General features: G+C 45.1%; 1 protein-coding gene across 11 annotated transcripts in view; it reads right to left on the bottom strand.

Moving 5' to 3' along the window:
• The window catches only part of FBXL17 (F-box and leucine rich repeat protein 17), a 315,193-nt gene extending 302,599 nt beyond the window's left edge, over positions 1-12,594 (bottom strand). For 8 of the 11 annotated variants that reach the window (XR_012627033.1, XM_074855754.1, XM_074855756.1 and 5 more), the window contains exon 1: positions 11,528-12,591. Coding sequence is in view for 10 of the 11 variants with exons in the window: in XM_074855754.1 (XP_074711855.1) it covers positions 11,528-12,283 (756 nt within the window). In the remaining variant the exon portion in view is untranslated. Of the gene's footprint in view, positions 1-11,527 lie in introns of all 11 variants that reach the window. The other 3 variants (XM_074855755.1, XM_074855757.1, XM_074855753.1) reach the window with 3 other exon arrangements.
• Positions 12,595-18,289: the final 5,695 nt, after the last annotated feature.

Raw genomic sequence — 18,289 nt, 5'->3', positions numbered from 1 at the left:
CAAATCACAGAAGACCTACTGCTTCTGCTTTGCTACTCTATGAGACACAGCAGTATCAATGTCGAAACAAAAAAGAAACAAGCTCGATTCAGTACTTGACACAAACTGTATTTCTGCACAGACAATATTATTCTGGAAGAAATGTCTCAAGGCATTTGTGGTCATGTTTTAGTCCATGCTTTTGCTGCAGAGACAAGGAGTGTACGGGTGTTGCAAATTGACTTCTTAGAGAAAAAATCATCAGTGAAGCCACCAGGGGGAAAAGAGGCTGCTGAGAAAGTCATTGCAAAGTTCCAGCACGGACAGGAGTAGCCACAGAAGTTACCCAGGTGGTACATGCTTAAAGACAAGGCCTTTCCCATTTTACTCCAACTATAAAAGGATTCTGAATAATGCCATGTAAAACATCAATTTCTCTTCAGAGCTTGCAGTTGTTAAAAGACATACTGAATTACACTAAATGGAATTTAGTAGCTGTACTGGGTCTGGCCACTGTTGTGGCTACTGCTGAGTAGTGCTTACACAGCACAAAGGCTCTTTCCAACATTTTCCCCCCTCAGTGGAACGGGGTGGGCAAGATCTTGGGAGGGGACACAACCAGGACAGCTGACCCGAACTGACCAAAGGGATATTCCATACCATATGGCGTCTGCTCAGCATAAAGCTGGGAGAAAGGAGGAAGGGGGTGGGGTCACCCTTGGTCCTCCGAGGCAACCACTACGCGTATTGGAGCCCTGCTTCCTGAGAAGGCCCGACATCGCCTGTTCATGGGAAGTAAAGAATAAATCTGTTTTCTTTTTGCTTCCACACAAGGACCTTTGCTTCGCTTTGCTTATATTAAAACTGCTTTTGTTTTACCCATAAGGGTTGGGGGTTTTTTCCTATCTTATTTTCTTTCCCCTCTCTGCCCTGTTGGGAAAAAAGGGGGAAGGGGGGGGAAGTGATAGAGAGACTTGGGGGTACCTGGCATTTAGCCAAGGTCAAACCACCACAGTAGCAAAGCCTATACATATTCCAGTTTGGTGGCACATCATCCTTACGTTAAGGGATTATCTTAGCTGCTGATTAAAATAATACACTAATGCATAAAATGCTACAACTCACTTTGATGAACTTCACCACCCTTTAATCTAGTTTCATTCTCTAGATATATACTGATACTACAGCAGCTTAATTGTCCTGAGTTTTAAATTGCTTTCTAATTCCCAAGGCTGTGTAAATACAGCTGAAAGGTAAAAGCATTCCTACCCCCAAGCTTGTTCATTTAACTCCTGTCTGTGACAGATAACTTTCTCAGGGTCTACTAATTAGCACATTTAATTCCTGAAAATTGCACTCAAGTACGTACCCCTGCATATCCAATACTCACTTTCTTCCCCCTCAACTCTCTAATCCCCCTTCTAAGCACCAGAAAGACTGAAATATCCTTCAGCACTCTCAAAAGAAAAAAAAATACAAGTTTATTAGTATTTTCTAGATGCATTTCACACTTTTTTCCACTGTTGGCAAGAGGCAGGTGTTGGAAGCGTAGGAAAAGCAAAACAGCGAAAAATCTGCAAAACACACATTTCCTTAACACTCCTTAAACAAACACAGGACGGGATGGAGATCCACTGATTTGTGTTGCTGTGGCACCAAGGAGGAATGCAAAGCGAGGTGGAGGCTGCGCAGTCCCGTTCTTCCACTTACCTCAAGGAACATTTGACATGACTATGCAGATTTATCTCTTGCTCTTCCCCTTCTCTCAAGGACTGTTTTGCAGTACTCTGCAGACCTTATCTCTCATTCTTCCTCTTTTCCCACAAAAAAGCGCACACCTTGCATCGAGGAATGTACTGTGTTGTTACCCAAGAAACAATGGCTTGACCACAGTCCCACCCACTCACACATACATACTATGATAAATACTACCCTGAGTTTGTATCTAACTTGGAGGGATGATAACCTGATACCAAATCAGAGGGACAGATGGACAGGTTTGTGTTCCTTGCTCCCCCCCCTCCAAGGGATGCCTTTTGGTAAGATGTGGGCCCTCGGCTACGCCTAAGTGTGTGTGATTGCAACTGGGGTTTTTTGTATGTAGTGCTATATAGCCAACCTGCAGTTTGTGCATTTATCGTAGGCAATCTCAACTAATCTGTAGATGTTGCATAAGAATAAACCGTACTATTCGTGAACCTGACCGCTTCTCTTGAATGCAACCAGACCTACAGCATTCGGGCTGTTCGTGGATCTGGTGACAGGCCTATAGTCACGGCCCTACTCGGCATACCTATTAGATAAGTCCAGCTGCTCCTAGCCCCTCTAATCTCTGAGGATCGGCTAGAACACAAGGGGATTCATCTCTTACCAAATTATTTCATTACCTTCAATGCAAGGGGTAGAGGAAGTAGAGTTCTACAAAACAAGCAAACAAAAACCCCTTACTTGTGTACCTCACTCTCTCTCATCTCATGCTTTTTCAGCTCAAGTTCCAAAAACAGATGTCAGTGTCTCCTGCTTCAACCTTTCAAGTGATAGTTAACATTAGTGGGGTTTTCTTCCCCTTCAATGGATACAAAAGACTTTCTCAGTATCCAGGCTATATCCTGTTTAAGGATCAACACTCATAATGTTCAACACTGATGGCTTTATCATACCTTTCAGGTATCATTAGTTCTTTAATGTCAAGCTCTTGCTTCGAAATAAGTGTTCACACAGACTGACTAAAGACCATAGTGAAAAGAAAATCCAAAAATGCAATGCCCAGGATGGTAAAAGTTAACTAACAGATACAGCTGGCTTTCAGTCAGACCACATTCAATCTGCTGAACTCAATTCAAACAGTCCAACTTTAAGTCCTTGATATATACAACCATACACATGCCTTTACCTTTAAGCAACTAATTCCACACCACTGTAGGTTTGTAGCTGGTATTAATGTGTCTCATCAAGCACAAGGACCACTAATCCCTGGCTTCACTGTGTAAACCTGATACAGGCCTTGCTAACAACTTTACCATCGAAGAGAAGTTAAAAGAGGGATAAGAGGTGAGCATCCTGCCCCAGAAGGCACCAGAGGCTGGATGATTGCCCAAGAAGCATGAAGTCAGCAAAAATCCGTGGAAACTGGGGGAAAAGTAAAGGCAGCAGGGGGAGATCACAACCACTGACTCAATTCAACCCTGAAAAAACATCCCCCCTCCCCCCAACCTGCAAGGAGCATGCGCACTAATTTACACAGCAAGTGAGGCTAATTTAAATATAACTAACAAATAGCAGGTGGAATGGTAGTTACGGACCAATGAGTGTAAACTTAGATAGGTTTTTACTAATCATGTGATAGAATAAACAGGCTGTAGTTGCTTCGTGTAGCATGCTAGCTTTGTGGAATTACCCCCTAGCACCCATCTTTGCACAACTATGGAATAAAACTGCTATCTCAGATCTGTGTGTGAGATTGGCATTTGCACATCAGGTAATGAACCCTGTTTGACGGACAACACTACTATCTTCAGTATGCCTGCACACACCTGTGGCAATCCACAATTCTGGATCACATGATGGTTTGACTGATTTTAATCCAGCCAAACTAAGTCCTTGCACAGCACACTTCAGATTGTCAAAAAACAGTGCCTGACCAAGTTTTGGGGTCTTCTTCAACTTTCTGGAATAAATATTTTGTAAGACAATGGATGGGAAAGGGAGGAAGAAGCTGCTGATTAATATTATTGAAGGCTCCAACCAGAAAAGCTAGAAATAAAAGTTCTTCTGTGTAATTCTCTCCTTTACCACCAAGTCTCTGTATGATGGGTTTCAGACATTACACCCTTAACACTTCCCCACTGTTTCTACATTAAATGTATATTAAATTGTCCTGGTTTCGGCTGGGGTAGAGCTATTTTTTCTTCTTAGTAGCTAGAATAGTGCTGTGGTTTGGATTCAGTATGGGATTTGGAATGAGAAGAATGTTGATAATATACTGATGTTTTCAGTTGTTGCTAAGAAATCAAGGACTTTTCAACTTCCCATGTCCTGATAGCACAGACCAGAGACCAGCACAGCATGTGGTTTAAACCGCAACATAGATATTTTAAGCTGTGTATCCAAAAAGGACTACTTTGAACTTTTGTCCTAAATGTTAGCATTTCAGCAGGAACTGGGGGAGGGGAACCAACAACCCAAAAGCCACCACACACTATCAATATCTTTTCTTAAAAGATTAAAGATATTTAAATATTGTAAATCCATGTATTAATTAGTTTATCTATAAATATTTTATAACTTCAGCCTTAAATCAAGTTCCTCAAACTTCAATCCAGTGAATGAGATACCTAACTGCACTTCTAATCAAAGGAAATCATGAAAAGTTAATCACACCCATGAACATTACTACGAAAAAAGAACCACACTACAGAATTGTGCATGTTTGGTGACACAATATCCTCAGCACCAAGTTTTTCAAAATCAAGAATTCATATCACACAAGTAAAATATGAAGCATAAGCATAATTCAAGAAAGAATTTTAACTTAGCAAAAGACAATCCTCTGTCTCCTGACTAGGCCAGGGGGAAAAAAAAAAAAAAAAAAAATCACAGTGCAACTATAGCATGTCTTTCCAGGTGTAGGTTTATTAAAAATAAATGCCAGCGTTCAGAAGTCAGAAGACAAAAACAAGGGTCTAGTTCTGGTCTATCAAACCCACTTCCTATCACTCAATCTTAAATGCAGTGCTAGTAGCACAGTAATAGCAGCACTGCATCTAGTATCAACGTTATCAAAAGGAAACATATAAGTTGTTATAGCAACAAAAGCAAACATGTATGTTACTACAGTAAGGAAAGATTGAGAAAAGTAAGTAAAAAACATTGAGTAAAGATGCAAGAAAAGGAGCCAGTAGTGCCTCAAATAATAATAATATATTCATTAAAACCTTAAGTTAAACAAAATACACACACACTTATCTTCCCTTCATAGTGCATTGACAGAGTCCCTGCTGCAGAGCACCATGTGTTCATGCTTTATAAAAGTAACAGCAGCAAACCAAGAAAGAAGACATCAAAAGAAGACATCAAAGAGGTCATCTATTCTAGATCCTTCTCTGTTTTGAAACAAGTTCAAGCACACCAGAACATCCCTGGTAAGGACATCTCTTACTGTCAAAAAGATAAATAAAAATCCCAACTCTTCACATTCCTCATAGGCAGGAAACCAGGTGTCTTTGCCAAGACTTAAATGTTCTCATACTGTGCCATTTTCCAAGTATCTCACCCAAATTTCCCTCACATCAAATTAAGCTTATTATTTCTTTTTCTTTGACAAAGGACAGAAACACAGTCAAACTTTTTATCAATTTTCTCATACCACAGGAGTGCATCTCAGTCTTTTTTCTGAACAGAAGTGTCAGTCAGTTTGAACAGAATCTTCCAACTACCGTCACAGGCCATGTTTCCACAACCTCTAGCTCTCCTTTGATACCTCTCCAATTTGTCTGTGGGTTTTCTAAGGAGACCCCAGTGCACACAACCTGATACAGTACTCTAGTAGAGGCTTTAAAAGCATCAAGCACAGCAGAGAACTTACTTTCTGTGTTCTACATGCATAGTTCCTGTTAATACGGCTCAAAAGGAGGTCTGGACTGTTTGAATCAGCATTACTAAGTTCACTCAGTCTGCAGACCATTTTACATCAGTTACCTTTTTTGATTAAACAGCAGCAAAGAGGTAACAGGTACAACAGGAGATTTCTTTCTGATTTTCAGAAATAAATAGCAGTGAAATTGCAACAGGTGCAGATTTGTGATAACCAACACGAAGTTTTGAAAACTTAGTGATACATAGCACAAGATTTTCTAACCTTCTGCACTGCATGCTTATGAACAGCTCCCTTTTTTTTTTTTCATTCACACATCGGTCTAGGTTACAATCAAGTTGACTGATCTCTAAAGAGAATGGATTTAAATTACCCTTTAGTCAAACGTAATCACCCTCATCTACAAAGATTAAAGATTTCAGTGATCAAATGAAAAGCAAAACAACTTATAAGCTTTTTTAGTCTGTGGAACCACAGTTGTTTTATCCCCCCATACCGATGAAGAGACCTCTTCCCCAGCCGAGGGAACAGGAACAAATGGCATATTGCACTGTGAACTCCCTTATTCACTGGGGCACATCTGACAATCTGCAGGCCAAGTTCAGTCTCACAAACCCTTCCATTCAGCCCTGTATCCTTCAATTCGGTGACACTTATCAACTGGTTAACAACAGAACAGCACCTGAGCAGCCCACAGCAGCCACTTCTAAGGGGCCAGCTACTACTTAGGAGTTCCCATAATGTACCTTTGGACTTGTCTCCAGCCCACATACAGACACATGTGACAGCCACTCCTGCACTAGCACCACTGCATCAGGAGGTCACAGAGCTGGGAATCAAAGGAAGGAACAAAAACACCAGGATCTGGCTCCTCAGAATTCTGAGGACGGAATCTCTTGTCCTTGTATTATGGTTTGTGTCCACCTACTGTGAAAAGGTTAGTAAAGACTTTGGGACTCAGCAATGTGTGCTTGCAGCCCAGAAAGCCAACCATACCCTGGACTGCATCAAAAGAAGCATGGCCAGCAGGTCGAGGGAGGTCATTCTCTCCCTCTACTCTGCTCTCATAAGACCCCACCTGGAGTACTGTGCCCAGCTCTCCAATACCAACCCAAGAAGGACACGGACCTGCTCAAGCATGTCCAGAGGAGGCCACAAAGATGATCAGGGGGCTGTAGCACCTCCCTTATGAGGACAGGCTGAGAGAGTTGGGGTTGTTCAGCCTGGAGAAGAGAAGGCTCAGGGAGACCTTATAGCAGCCTTCTAGTTCTTAAAGGGGGCTACAGGAAAGATGGGGAGGGACTCCTTATCAGGGAGTGTAGTGATACAATGAGGGGTAACGGTTTTAAACTGAGAGAGGGTAGATTTAGATTAGCTATAAGGAAGAAATTCTTTACTGTGAGGGTGGTGAGACACTGGAACAGGTTGTCCAGAGAGGTTGTGGATGCCCCTTCCCTGGCATATTCAAGGCCAGGTTGGATGGAGCTTTGAGCAAGATCTAGCGGAAGGTGTCCCTGCCCATGGCAGGGGAGTTGGAACTAGATGATCTTTAAGGTCCCTTCCAACCCAAACCATTCTATGACTCTATATTTGTCTCCCACTGTCTCATAACAAAATGGCACCTTTGGAGAAAGGATTATATTTGGGATATTTTATCTATATCAAAACCCAGCATATGAAGGCCTTTAGACACCTGTACAAGCCAGTTAACAAAACACCATGTCAGAAATCTGAAGTTAAAAGTCCCCTAACAAAATAAGATTCTATGGAAGCAGAAAAAAAAAAAATACCTAAAAACCCACAAACCAACCAACCCAATCCATAACTCTAGCTAAGGATTGCGGGGCAAATTGGAGGGTGGGGGGCAGGGAGAAGTGTGCGACATAATTAAAAAAAACAACAACAGGTGAGTAGGCTGGTTCCAGTCACTGGAATTAAAGGCAGGCTTTTTCAAAAACACTATAGAAGGAGTTGGACTACAGAGAGACTAAAGACACAGAACAATTGGGGGAGATGGGGAACATGACAGAAAAACTCTTGAAAGTACAGAGACAAATGAGGTACTGTGTCAATATAAAATAGAAAACCATATGGAAAAAACATTTAAACTAGTCCACAGGTGAGATGGACATGACACACCTTCACTATTAAAAGAATTGGTTTATGGCAGAGTTACAGATTGGTATTTTTAAAAAAGTGAAACTGGGTACTAAAGTAACGACAGAAAAGTACTTGTACCATTATCAGAAAAAGTGTTTAAGTCATACTAAACAAGTCAGTCCAGTTTGAAATCCTAAACTAACAGAACATCAAAGAAAAAATTATCTTTCAACAATAGTGGCGAATAGATGGATTATTTTTTAGAAGAACTACATGACAAAGTTTCAATTCCACAATCACAGAAGAGATTAATTCAGGTATGATAGTTTATGAATTTTAAATATTTGTCAAAAAAGGAACTTCAATAGTGCATCTATGAAATATGATGTACCATTACTCACACATTCATGTGTACCCAAGAAAAACCCCAAACAACAACAAGAAAAAACCCAACCAACTGAAAACCCCACAGAATTAATTTTATGTGCAAGACAGACAGATAAGTAGACAGCTATTGGTTTAAGCCAATGGCAACTGAGCACCACACCACCACTTGCTCATTCCTTCCCCCTCAGGAATGGGGAGGAGAAAATATAACAAAAGGCTCAGGAATCGAGACAGGGACAGGGAGGATTGACTCACCTATGATGGTCGCAGGTAAAAGACTTTGTTTGGGAAGAAAGTACATCAATTTAATTTGACCACCACTACCACCACAAATTTACCAAAAAAACAGCGTAGGACGGTGAGAAAATACAACCACATCGTAAAAAACACCTTCTCCCCACCCCTCCCTTCTTGCCCAGCTCAGCTTTTCTCCCAATTTCTCTACCTCATCCCACCAAGTGGCACAAGAGGGCAGGGGATGGGGGTTGCGCTCAGTTCATTACATTCTGGTTCTGTCGCTCCTTCCTCCTCACGGGGAGGACTCCTCACACTCTTTCCCTGCTCCAGAGTGAGGTCCCTCGCACAGCAGACAGTCCTCCATGAACTTCTCCAACATGAGTCCTTCCCACAGGCTGCAGCTCTTCACGAACTGCTCCAGTATGGTCCCTCCCATGGGTCACAACTCTCCCAGCAACAGACTGCTACAGCGGGGACTTCCCTCAGAGTCCCGGCCTTCTTTGGGCGCACCACCTGCTCCAGCAGTGGGGTCCTCCACAGCCTGCAGGTGGGCATCTGCTCCTCTATGGACCTCCATGGGCACAGGGATACAGCCTGCCCTCTCACCACGAGCAGCAGGGGAGTCTCTGATCCAGTGCAACTCCTCTCCCTCCTTCTTCACTGACCTTGGAGTCTGCAGAGGTTTTTCTATCACATCTCACTCCTCTCCCTTCTTCCCACCCTTGCCTCACAGGTTCTTCCCCTCTTAAATATGTTCTTGCAGAGGCACTACCACTGTCACTGATGGGCTACCACTGGGTCCAACTTGGAGCCAGGGAAGCTTGGGGCAGATTCTCACAGGAGCAGCCCTGTAGCCCCTTCCCCACTACCAAAACCCAACACAAGAACAAAATAGTAAAGGCAGTCTTTCTTACATTGGGATTGTACAGTTAGTAGTTATACAAAGAACAGGAATAGTCATCTGTCTCATGCTCCTCCATTATCATGCCCTGCTTTAAGTTTAGCCATCTGATCCCAGAGTCAACCGCTCTAATACTAATACTAAAACTCCATTCCCCAAAATTTAAAGACACACTCTTACCAAACCATGGAAAACATCACAGGCTTCAGTTCCAGTCAAACTCTGCTTTTTAGCTAAGGTTTAGCTGCAGAAAGTCAACATACTGTCTAGATCAACAGAGTAGCTTAAAAAATGGAAAGTAATTCTCAAAAGAACACAGTATTAAAGGAACCAAAAAACAGCAAAAGAGACAGGAAAGAAAGAGAGACAGTTCTTTGAAGATACAGAGCAAGTGGTTACAAAAGCATGTAATTCAAGAGAGCTACAAATACTTAGGCTGACCTAAGTGAAACCAGTAAAGCCAAAACTGACTCAAAATATACAGTAATACAAACTTTTTTCCCAACGAACATTGAAAACTTGTCTGTGTAGTTCTGACCTACACAGAAGCACTAAATACAGTAATTCACCCCCTTGCTGAATACTCCATTAGTGATATAAAAAGTTACCTGTGAAGTACAGGCAAATTGTGCCTGATGAATTTGGTGGCCTTCTACAATGGGGTTACAGCGTTGGTGGTAAGGGAAGAGCAACTGACATCATATACTTGGACTCATGCAAAGCTTCTGATACTGTCCCACATGACATCCTTGTCTCTAAATTGGAGACATGAGTTTGACAGATGGACCACTCGGTGGGTAAGGAACTTTCTGGATGGTTGCTCTCTAAGAGTTGTGGCCAACAGCTCAATGTCCAAGTGGAGAGCAGTGATGAGTGGCATTCGTCAGAGGTAAGTATTGGGAACAGTGTTGTTTAACATCTTTGTTGGTGACATGGACAGTGCACACATTCAAACCCACTGCCCGTGTCACCTACAAAGATATTAAGACAGGAACTTTGCAAACGACACCAAGCTCTGTGGTGCGGTCGCCACGCTGGAGGGAAGGGATGCCATCCAGAGAGACCGTGACAGGCTTGAGACATGGGCCCATGCAAACCTCTTGAAATTCAACAAGGCCAAGTGCAAGGTCCTGCACATGGGTCGCGGCAATCCTAGGCAAAAATACAGGCTGGGCAATGAGTGAACTGAGAGCAGCCCCAAGGAGAAGGACTTGGAGGTATTAGTGGATGGAAAACTGACTGTGAGCCAGCAATGTGCACTCACAGCCCAGAAAGCCAACAGTACCCTGGGCTGCATCAAGAGAAGTGTGGTCAGCAGGTAGAGGGAGGTGATTCTTTCCTTCTACTCTGCTCTCATGAGACCCCACCTGGAGCGCTGTGCCCAGCTCTATGACACCAACCCAAGAAGGACATGGACCTGCTCAAGCACATCCAGAGGAGGCCACCAAGACGATCAGGGGGCTGGAGCACCTCCCTTATGAGGACAGGCTGAGAGAGTTGGGGTTGTTCAGCCTGGAGAAGAGAAGGCTCAGGGAGACCTTATAGCAGCCTTCCAGTACTTAAAGGGGGCTACAGGAAAGATGGGGAGGGACTCCTTATCAGGGAGTGTAGTGATACAATGAGGGGTAACAGTTTTAAACTGAGAGAGGGTAGATTTAGATTAGCTATAAGGAAGAAATTCTTTACTGTGAGGGTGGTGAGACACTGGAACACGTTGTCCAGAGAGGTTGTGGATGCCCCCTCCCTAGAAGTGTTCAAGAGCAGGCTGGATGGGGCTTTGAGCAACCTGGTCTAGTGGAAGGTGTTCCAACTCAAACCATTCTATGAATCTATTACGAAGCTCTAGTATGAGTCAAAATATTTAGGGGGCAGCTTCTGCAGCAGTTTTGTCTGTCTTTGCCGCCAGTTAATGAGTCACAACACTGTTTACAATGACAAACCAAAACAAAGGGGAATAAACAAAATCAAAAAAGACACCCATAACCGTATTTATCTCACAAATGCCAGGTGAGCTAGGTCGCGCATGGGAGGTGTTTGGGGCACCGTACTTTCCGGCAGGCCGCCCCACTCCCCCCCAGGCCCAGCAGACGCTGCAGGTGTAGTTGCGGGAGGCGACGCACAGCGCCAGGCCGGGCCGGAGGTGTCGAGACCCCTCAGGGCGGGCCCGACCGCCTTGACCCCACCGTCTCTGGCTTCCACACTCCACCGAGCCCGTCCAGGGACACCGGCACCTGTGCGGCCTCCACGGCGGCACGCCCAGCCCCGGGCCTCCGCGCCCAACCGCGCGTCGGGAGGGAGTAGGCCTGCCTGCCCCCCTGTCCCGGACCCACCTTGAGGAGAATGGAGGGCGGCAGCTGGTTAATGTCCAGGGCCGGCGGCGGCAGCGGCTCTCGGCAATAGTCGCCGGGGTGCTCCAGCGGCTCCTCGCAGCCCGACTCGCCGCCCCTCTCCTTCTCTTTCTCCTCCTGCTCCTGCGGCGCGGGGGGCGGCGGCGGCAAGGCGGGCTGACCCCCGCCGCCGCTGTCCCCGGCGGCGCCCCGGGCCGGCACACCCCCACCGCCCGCCGCGCAGCCGGCGGCGGCGGGCAGGTCGCAGACCTGCGCCTCCCTCGGGCACTGGCAGGCAGAGGCCTCGGGCTCCGCCGCGGCGGCCGCGCAGCGCGGCTGCTTGCAGGGCGGGCAGGCGGGCAGGCCGGTCCCCTTGCGCTTGCACACCATCTCGGAGGCGACCTCGCCGGGCGGCCTGACCGGCCCCAGGAGGCCCTGCACCGGCGATGACAGCAGGCCCGAGAGGAGAAGGCGCTGGCAGCGGCCCCGCGGCTCCCAGGCGGCGGGCGGCAGGCGGAGGAGGCGGCGGGCGGCGCGCTGCTCCGCGCTGGCGAGGGCCGCGTAGGGCGACGGTGGCAGCAGGGGGTCCCCGGCCGGCAGGTGCTCCGGAACGGGCGGGTTTGCGCTGTGCACGATAAAGCAGAGCATGCAGGGCCCGCGCAGGAAGCAGCTCCAGCTGCGCGGCGGCACCTTCCTCCCCCGGCGGCAGCGGCGATCGCGGCTCAGGCTGCTTGCCTCCTTCGAAAGCAGGTGGCCCATATAGGAGGCGGCAGAGGCGGAAGGGCCCTCGGGGCGTCACCCGCTGGAGGCGGCGGCGGGCGCTGTCATGCTGCCGGCGGGGACGGCAGGTGGCGGCGCCGCGCCGGGCCAGGCCAGGATGCCGCGCCGAGGCTGGTTCCGGGACGCGGCGCCGGGAGGGAGAAGCTTCCGCTACCGCCGCCCTGACCTCAGCCGGGCGAGGCGAGGGGGCGGCGCTCCGCGGCCTGGCTATCGCCCGTCTGGGAGCCGACGGCGGCGGGGAGCGGAAGGCAGCGCGGCAGAGGCGCCCCCGGCAGCCTCTCCTCGGAGCGGCCCGTCAGGGAGCCGCGGGGGGCGCCGGTAACGGCTCCCCGGCCGGCGCAGGCCGCCCCGCCGCCCCTGGGCGTGTGGGTGGATGTGCATCTCGGTGTGCGCCGGCCTGCGCCCAGCGCAGCGGTGTGCGCGCGTGGCTGAAAGGCGCGGTGGTGTGAATACAAACGTGTAGAGCGGAGCCAATATGGAAGCGTATAATAGATATGCGTGTATTATATAGAATAGGAGTATGATACATACATATTTTTGAATACCTGAAATAAAAAGGTTTTGGTCACAATTGGGAGGGGAAGGTGAGAGGGCTCCTGCCCACTACTGTCAGACTGTACATAGCTGTGCAGGACTGCAGCTGGTTTTTTGCAGTGGCAGCGTAACACAGCCTTTGAGACCAGCAAAAGAGTTTCTCCAAGTTTTCTCCCATCCAGATGCGTTCTTCCCACCAACACACACCAGCAAATACCTGGTTTACGCTGTTTTAAAACATTGTCCGGGCAGAAACAGGGCCTTTATGGGGCCTCCGTCCTCATACGCACTGCTCCGATGAATGTTCACCTCTAACTGCAGTGTATTGTACCTCGCTGCAGGTGCCCAGGGTGTCTGTATCTTTGCAAATATGGGACATAATTAATTAAGACTCTCCTCAATGCCTAGCAAAATTCATTTGCATGTTTCAGCATTTGTTTCTAAATTCTTTATGTAAATTGACTTAGATATGTAGGTTTAAATGCATACAGAGTTTTGTCTTTAGTAAAAGGTGTTTGGGAAGGGAGAAGGCAAATTATAGCTAAAGTATATATATGGTGCAGTACTACTATTAAATGACAAAGGGTAGCAGAAGAAATGCAGTATTATATAGTGTGAAGCATATCTTTTTGGCATTTTGCCCAGGAACAAGTTATGTTAGGATTAAAATACCTGTGACATTATTGGTTTTGTTTCTTACCTGTATTATTAGTCTTCAGCAGCTCAGTAAAAGTAAGTTTGCTATGAGAAAAATTCTAAATACACTATTGGGTAAAAGTAGAGTAATAGAACATTTTATCTGAGTTTATAACTCACTGAGATTCATCAATATAAGCTGCAGCAAATTTTGGAAAAAAATGGCAAGGTCTTTTCCTCCCTCAGATTTCAAAAATATATTACAATAAGAACAAACAAAGACAATGTTAAAAGAAGATGAAAGTCCAAGTCAAGCCTTCAAACCAAACGCATTCAGAATAAATGCTTGCAATGTCAAATATTCAGAATAAATCTAATCTTTAAATCTGGCTGTGCGGCTTCTGAATAGTCATTGTGACACAGTCTTTACTTACATCATCACATACTAGTATTTCCTGCAGAAATAGTGGTAAGAGTGCCTGACTTCTGTATATAACTTTCACATCGCATATATATTGCCCCATTATTTTGAGATACATACACACCATGCATACACATATATCTCATATGTGGAATTCTTCCCATTCCTCTAGTATTTACCTTGACATGATCCCTCTATGCTACCTCCTTTTGAAATTAAGTTGACTTGTACAGAACATAGACAAGGACACATCTCATCTCATCTTGTCCTTCCAAAGCAGTTTCACCTTCAGATAATTTCCTACTTAATTCTTGTCATTTTTCTCCTGATAACTAAAGCTCTATCCTTGAATTTGGTATTTGGGACACTGTTCCTGAAGGGGTTTTTGTTGCTATAAAGATCACAGAATGAAAGAAAGAAAATTAAGACAATAAATGGTCAGTTTTCGTATGCTACTCATTCCTTTAGTGCTCTGTCACTTAGCTGGTAACAAGATTTTGGCCCTAAAGATGACAGCACAGCTGTTCCACTGGCAGTTCTATTGGCAGATACTAGAACCATAAATATATGCAGAATAACAACTGCTGATTCAGTGTAGCACATGTTATTTTTCTGCTCCAGCATGAGATACGAGAAATGAGTTTCAGCTGTCCACTGAGTAGAAGTGAGAACCTGAGACAATAATGTTTAGAGAAAAATAATCTTAGCTCAAGATTTATATTTTTGTGAACAGAGAATGACTTGTGGGTGATGTGATGGTTGGAGGCCATCTTGGGCACAGTGATCCTGAAATGGTAGTTTAAAATCCTTAAGTAAAGAGGAGGTTTAGCAGAACTGCTGCCTTGGACTTCTGGAGAGCAAACTTTGGCCTGTTTAGGGGCCTGGTTGACAGAGTCGTTTGGGAGGCAGTCCTGAAGGACAAAGGAGTCCAGGATGGCTGGACACTCTTCGAGAAGAAAATCTTAAAGGCAAAGGAGCAGGCTGTCCCCATGTGCTAAAAGGTGAGACAGCAGGGAGGAATACTGGCCTGTCTGAATAGACAGATTTGGCTGGAACTCAGGAAAAAAAAAAAAGAGCTTCTGACCTTTGAAAGAAGGGGCAGGCAACTCAGGAGGACTACAAGGATATCGTGAGGTTATGAAGAGAGAAAATTAGAAGGGCCAAAGCCCAACTACAATTTAATCTGGCTACTGTGGTAAAAGGCAATAAAAAGTGATTCAGTAAATACATTAACAACAAAAGGAGGGCTATGGAGAATCTCCATCATTTATTGGATGCGGGGGGAGACATAGTGACAAAGACTGAGGAACAGACTAGGATACTTAATGTATTCTTTGTCTCAGTCTTTAATACTAAGACCAAGTGTTCTCAGGGTACCCAGCCCACTGAGCTGGAAGACAGAGATGGGGAGCAGAACGAAGCCCATGTAATCCCAGGGGAAACAGCAACATGCTACACCACTTAGACACACACAAGTCTCTGTGGCCAGATGAGATCCACTCAAAGGTACTGAGGGAGCTGGCAGAAATGCTCAACGAGCCACTTTTCATCATCTATCAGAAGTCCTGGCTAACCAGGAAGGTCACAGTTGACTGGAGGTTAGCAAATGTGGCACCCATCTACAAGAAGTTCTGGAAGGAGGATCCAGGGAACTACAGGCCTGTCAGCCTGGCCGGAGTGCTGGGGAAAGTTAGGTCATCATGCGGTACGTACAGGACAACCAGATGATCAGGCCCAGTCAGCATGGGTTTATGAAAGGCAGGTCCTGCTTGACTAACCTGATCTCCTTCTATGACAAGCTGACCCGCTTATTGGATGAAGGAAAAGCTGTGGATGTTGTTTACCTGGACTTTAGTAAAGTCTTTGACACTGTTTCCTATACCATTCTCCTGGAGAAACTGGCTGCTTATGGCTTGGATGGATGTAGTCTTCCAACCCAAACCATTCTGTGATTCTAATACTCTTCAGTGCATAAAAAACTGGCTGGATGGCCAGGCCCAAAGAGTTGTGGTGAATGGAGTTGAATCCAGTTGGCGACTGGTCACAAGTGGTGTTCCCCAGGGCTCAGTATTGGATTCAGTTCTGCTTAATGTATTTATCAGTGACCTGGATGAGGGGATCAAGTGCACTATCAATAAGTTTGCAGAGTGTTGATCTGCTTGGGGGTAAAAAGGCTCTACAGAGGGATCTGGACAGGTTGGATCAATGGTCCAAGGCCAACTGTATGAGGTTCAACAAGGCTAAGTGCCGAGTCCTGCACTTCGGTCACAATAAACCCGTGCAGCGCTACAGGCTTGGGGAAGAGTGACTGGAAAGCTGCCTGACAGAAAAGGACCTCGGAGTGTTGGTCCTTTCAGCTGGCTGAATATGAGCCAACAATGTGCTCAGGTGGCCAAGAAGGCCGACAGCATCCTGACTTGTATCAGAAATAGTGCGGCCAGCAGGACTAGGGAAGTGACCATCCCCCTGTACTTGGCACTGGTGGGGCTGCACCTTGAATACTGTGTTCAGTTTTGGGCCCCTCACTACAAGAAAGACATTGGGGTGCTGGAGTGCGTCCAGAGAAGGACAACGAAGTTGGTGGAGGGTCTAGAGAACAAGTCTTATGAGGAGCGGCTGCGGGAACTGGGCTTGTTTAGACCTTATTGCCTTCTACAACTATCTGAAAGGAGGTTGTAGTGAGGTGGGTGTCAGTCCCTTCTCCCAAGTAACAATAGGACAAGAGGAAATGGACTCAAGTTGTGCCAGGGGAGGTTTAGACTGGGTATTAGGAAAAATTTCTTATCTGAAGGGCTGTCAACCACTGGAACAGGCTGCCCAGGGAAATGGTTGAGTCACCATCCCTGGAGGTATTTAAAAGACATGTACACATGGCACTTAGGATCATGGTTTAGTGGTGGGCTTCACAGGGCTAGGTTTATGCTCAGACTTGACGATCTTAAGGGTCTTTTCCAGCCAAAATGATCCTATGATTCTATCATTTTGTGTTATCTCGATTGTGAATACTGTTCAGGAAATGAAACTGTTCATAGCTTGTTCATAGACATTGCAAGTCTGAACTTAACCTGTGAAAGTTGTTGTCTGGTTATGCTCCATTTGTAGTAGAGCTATACCAGCAAATCCTTTCTGCTATTCTAGTTAAATGTTTTCTGGTTATAAGTAAGGAAAGAGCATTCCCCACCCCACTTCCCTTCTAGCAGTTGATGTGGCCATGCTGCCAAACAAAAGTGTAGATCAAGCATAGAAAATTAGAGAATTTCAGTATGGGTGCATAAAAGAATGTTTGCATGATGATAAGTTTGGGTTCCCTTAAAAAATGCAGCACAGTATAAATATGTCAGGTAAAATGCATGAGAAGTACGTTATTAACTAGACACTATTTGAATAGGCAGAGTAAGAATCCCCAGGTGCCTGCTTGAATAGGTATGCTAATTACGCAGCGTATGGTTAATCTATTTGAAGATTCAAAGCAAATATAGTACGCTCATCTCAGCTGAAGATGACAAACTACTTCTGAGACTATTAATCACCAAGGATAGTTTTCTTACTCAGCCTTCTGAAGACTTTGAATAGGAGAAGTTGGGGGAGGGACTTTTCTGATTTTCTTAAAAGCTTGTCCCTCCCTCAAGCCCTCTGCCTGAAAGCCAGACAGAACAAGCAGAACTTGCAGGAGATTGAAAGAACATTGAGGGTATGGCAATATTCAGAAAAGGGACAGCTTATCCCATCAGAGGTAATTAGTTGTTCAGTTAATCTGATATAAATTCTGTTGACAGTAGATGCATTAGACTTGAACTTTTCCAAGTTACTTTGGCTAGTAAAAGAAATTCTTGTTTTAAAAGTACTGCCTAAAATATCTATTACAATGATTAAGAATGATTGCTGGCCAGGGTCAATCCACAACAGGGCTAAACCATAAATTCACTATCAAGAAAATTAGTCAATCAATAAAAAGATTTGTGACATGATGACAAATGATGGCAGAACAGTCACCAAAATATATCGTGGGAATTATCAAATATTTCTCTTTTCCAGTACAGAATTAAATACAATTTTGTAGTTGTTTCTTTTCTATAACATTACATTAAGACAAATTTATTGTCTTTGTCTGTGAAAAGACCAATTCTTGTTTTTAACATCTTTCAATTTTCTGGATCCCTCAGAATTCTTCTTCAGAGAAATCTCTTTGGACAGTTAATGCCTATAAATTGCATATGCTAGTAATTTTTTGCTCTAGATATCAGATTGAAAAACAGCAGCAATTCAATTGGTAGAGTGACTTTTGATTATGACAGTAACACATTATCATAATCTTAATTTTTTGAGCCTTGCAAACCAGGGGTTTCTTCTAATGGTTTCAACCTCCTTTACCAACTTTTAAAAGAATTAGCTTC

Source organism: Strix uralensis, chromosome Z (assembly GCF_047716275.1).
Source record: "Strix uralensis isolate ZFMK-TIS-50842 chromosome Z, bStrUra1, whole genome shotgun sequence".
NCBI classification, from domain to species: Eukaryota; Metazoa; Chordata; class Aves; order Strigiformes; family Strigidae; genus Strix; species Strix uralensis.
Note: the sequence above shows the minus strand (reverse complement) of the source record. Positions and strands in the feature narration are given on the sequence as shown.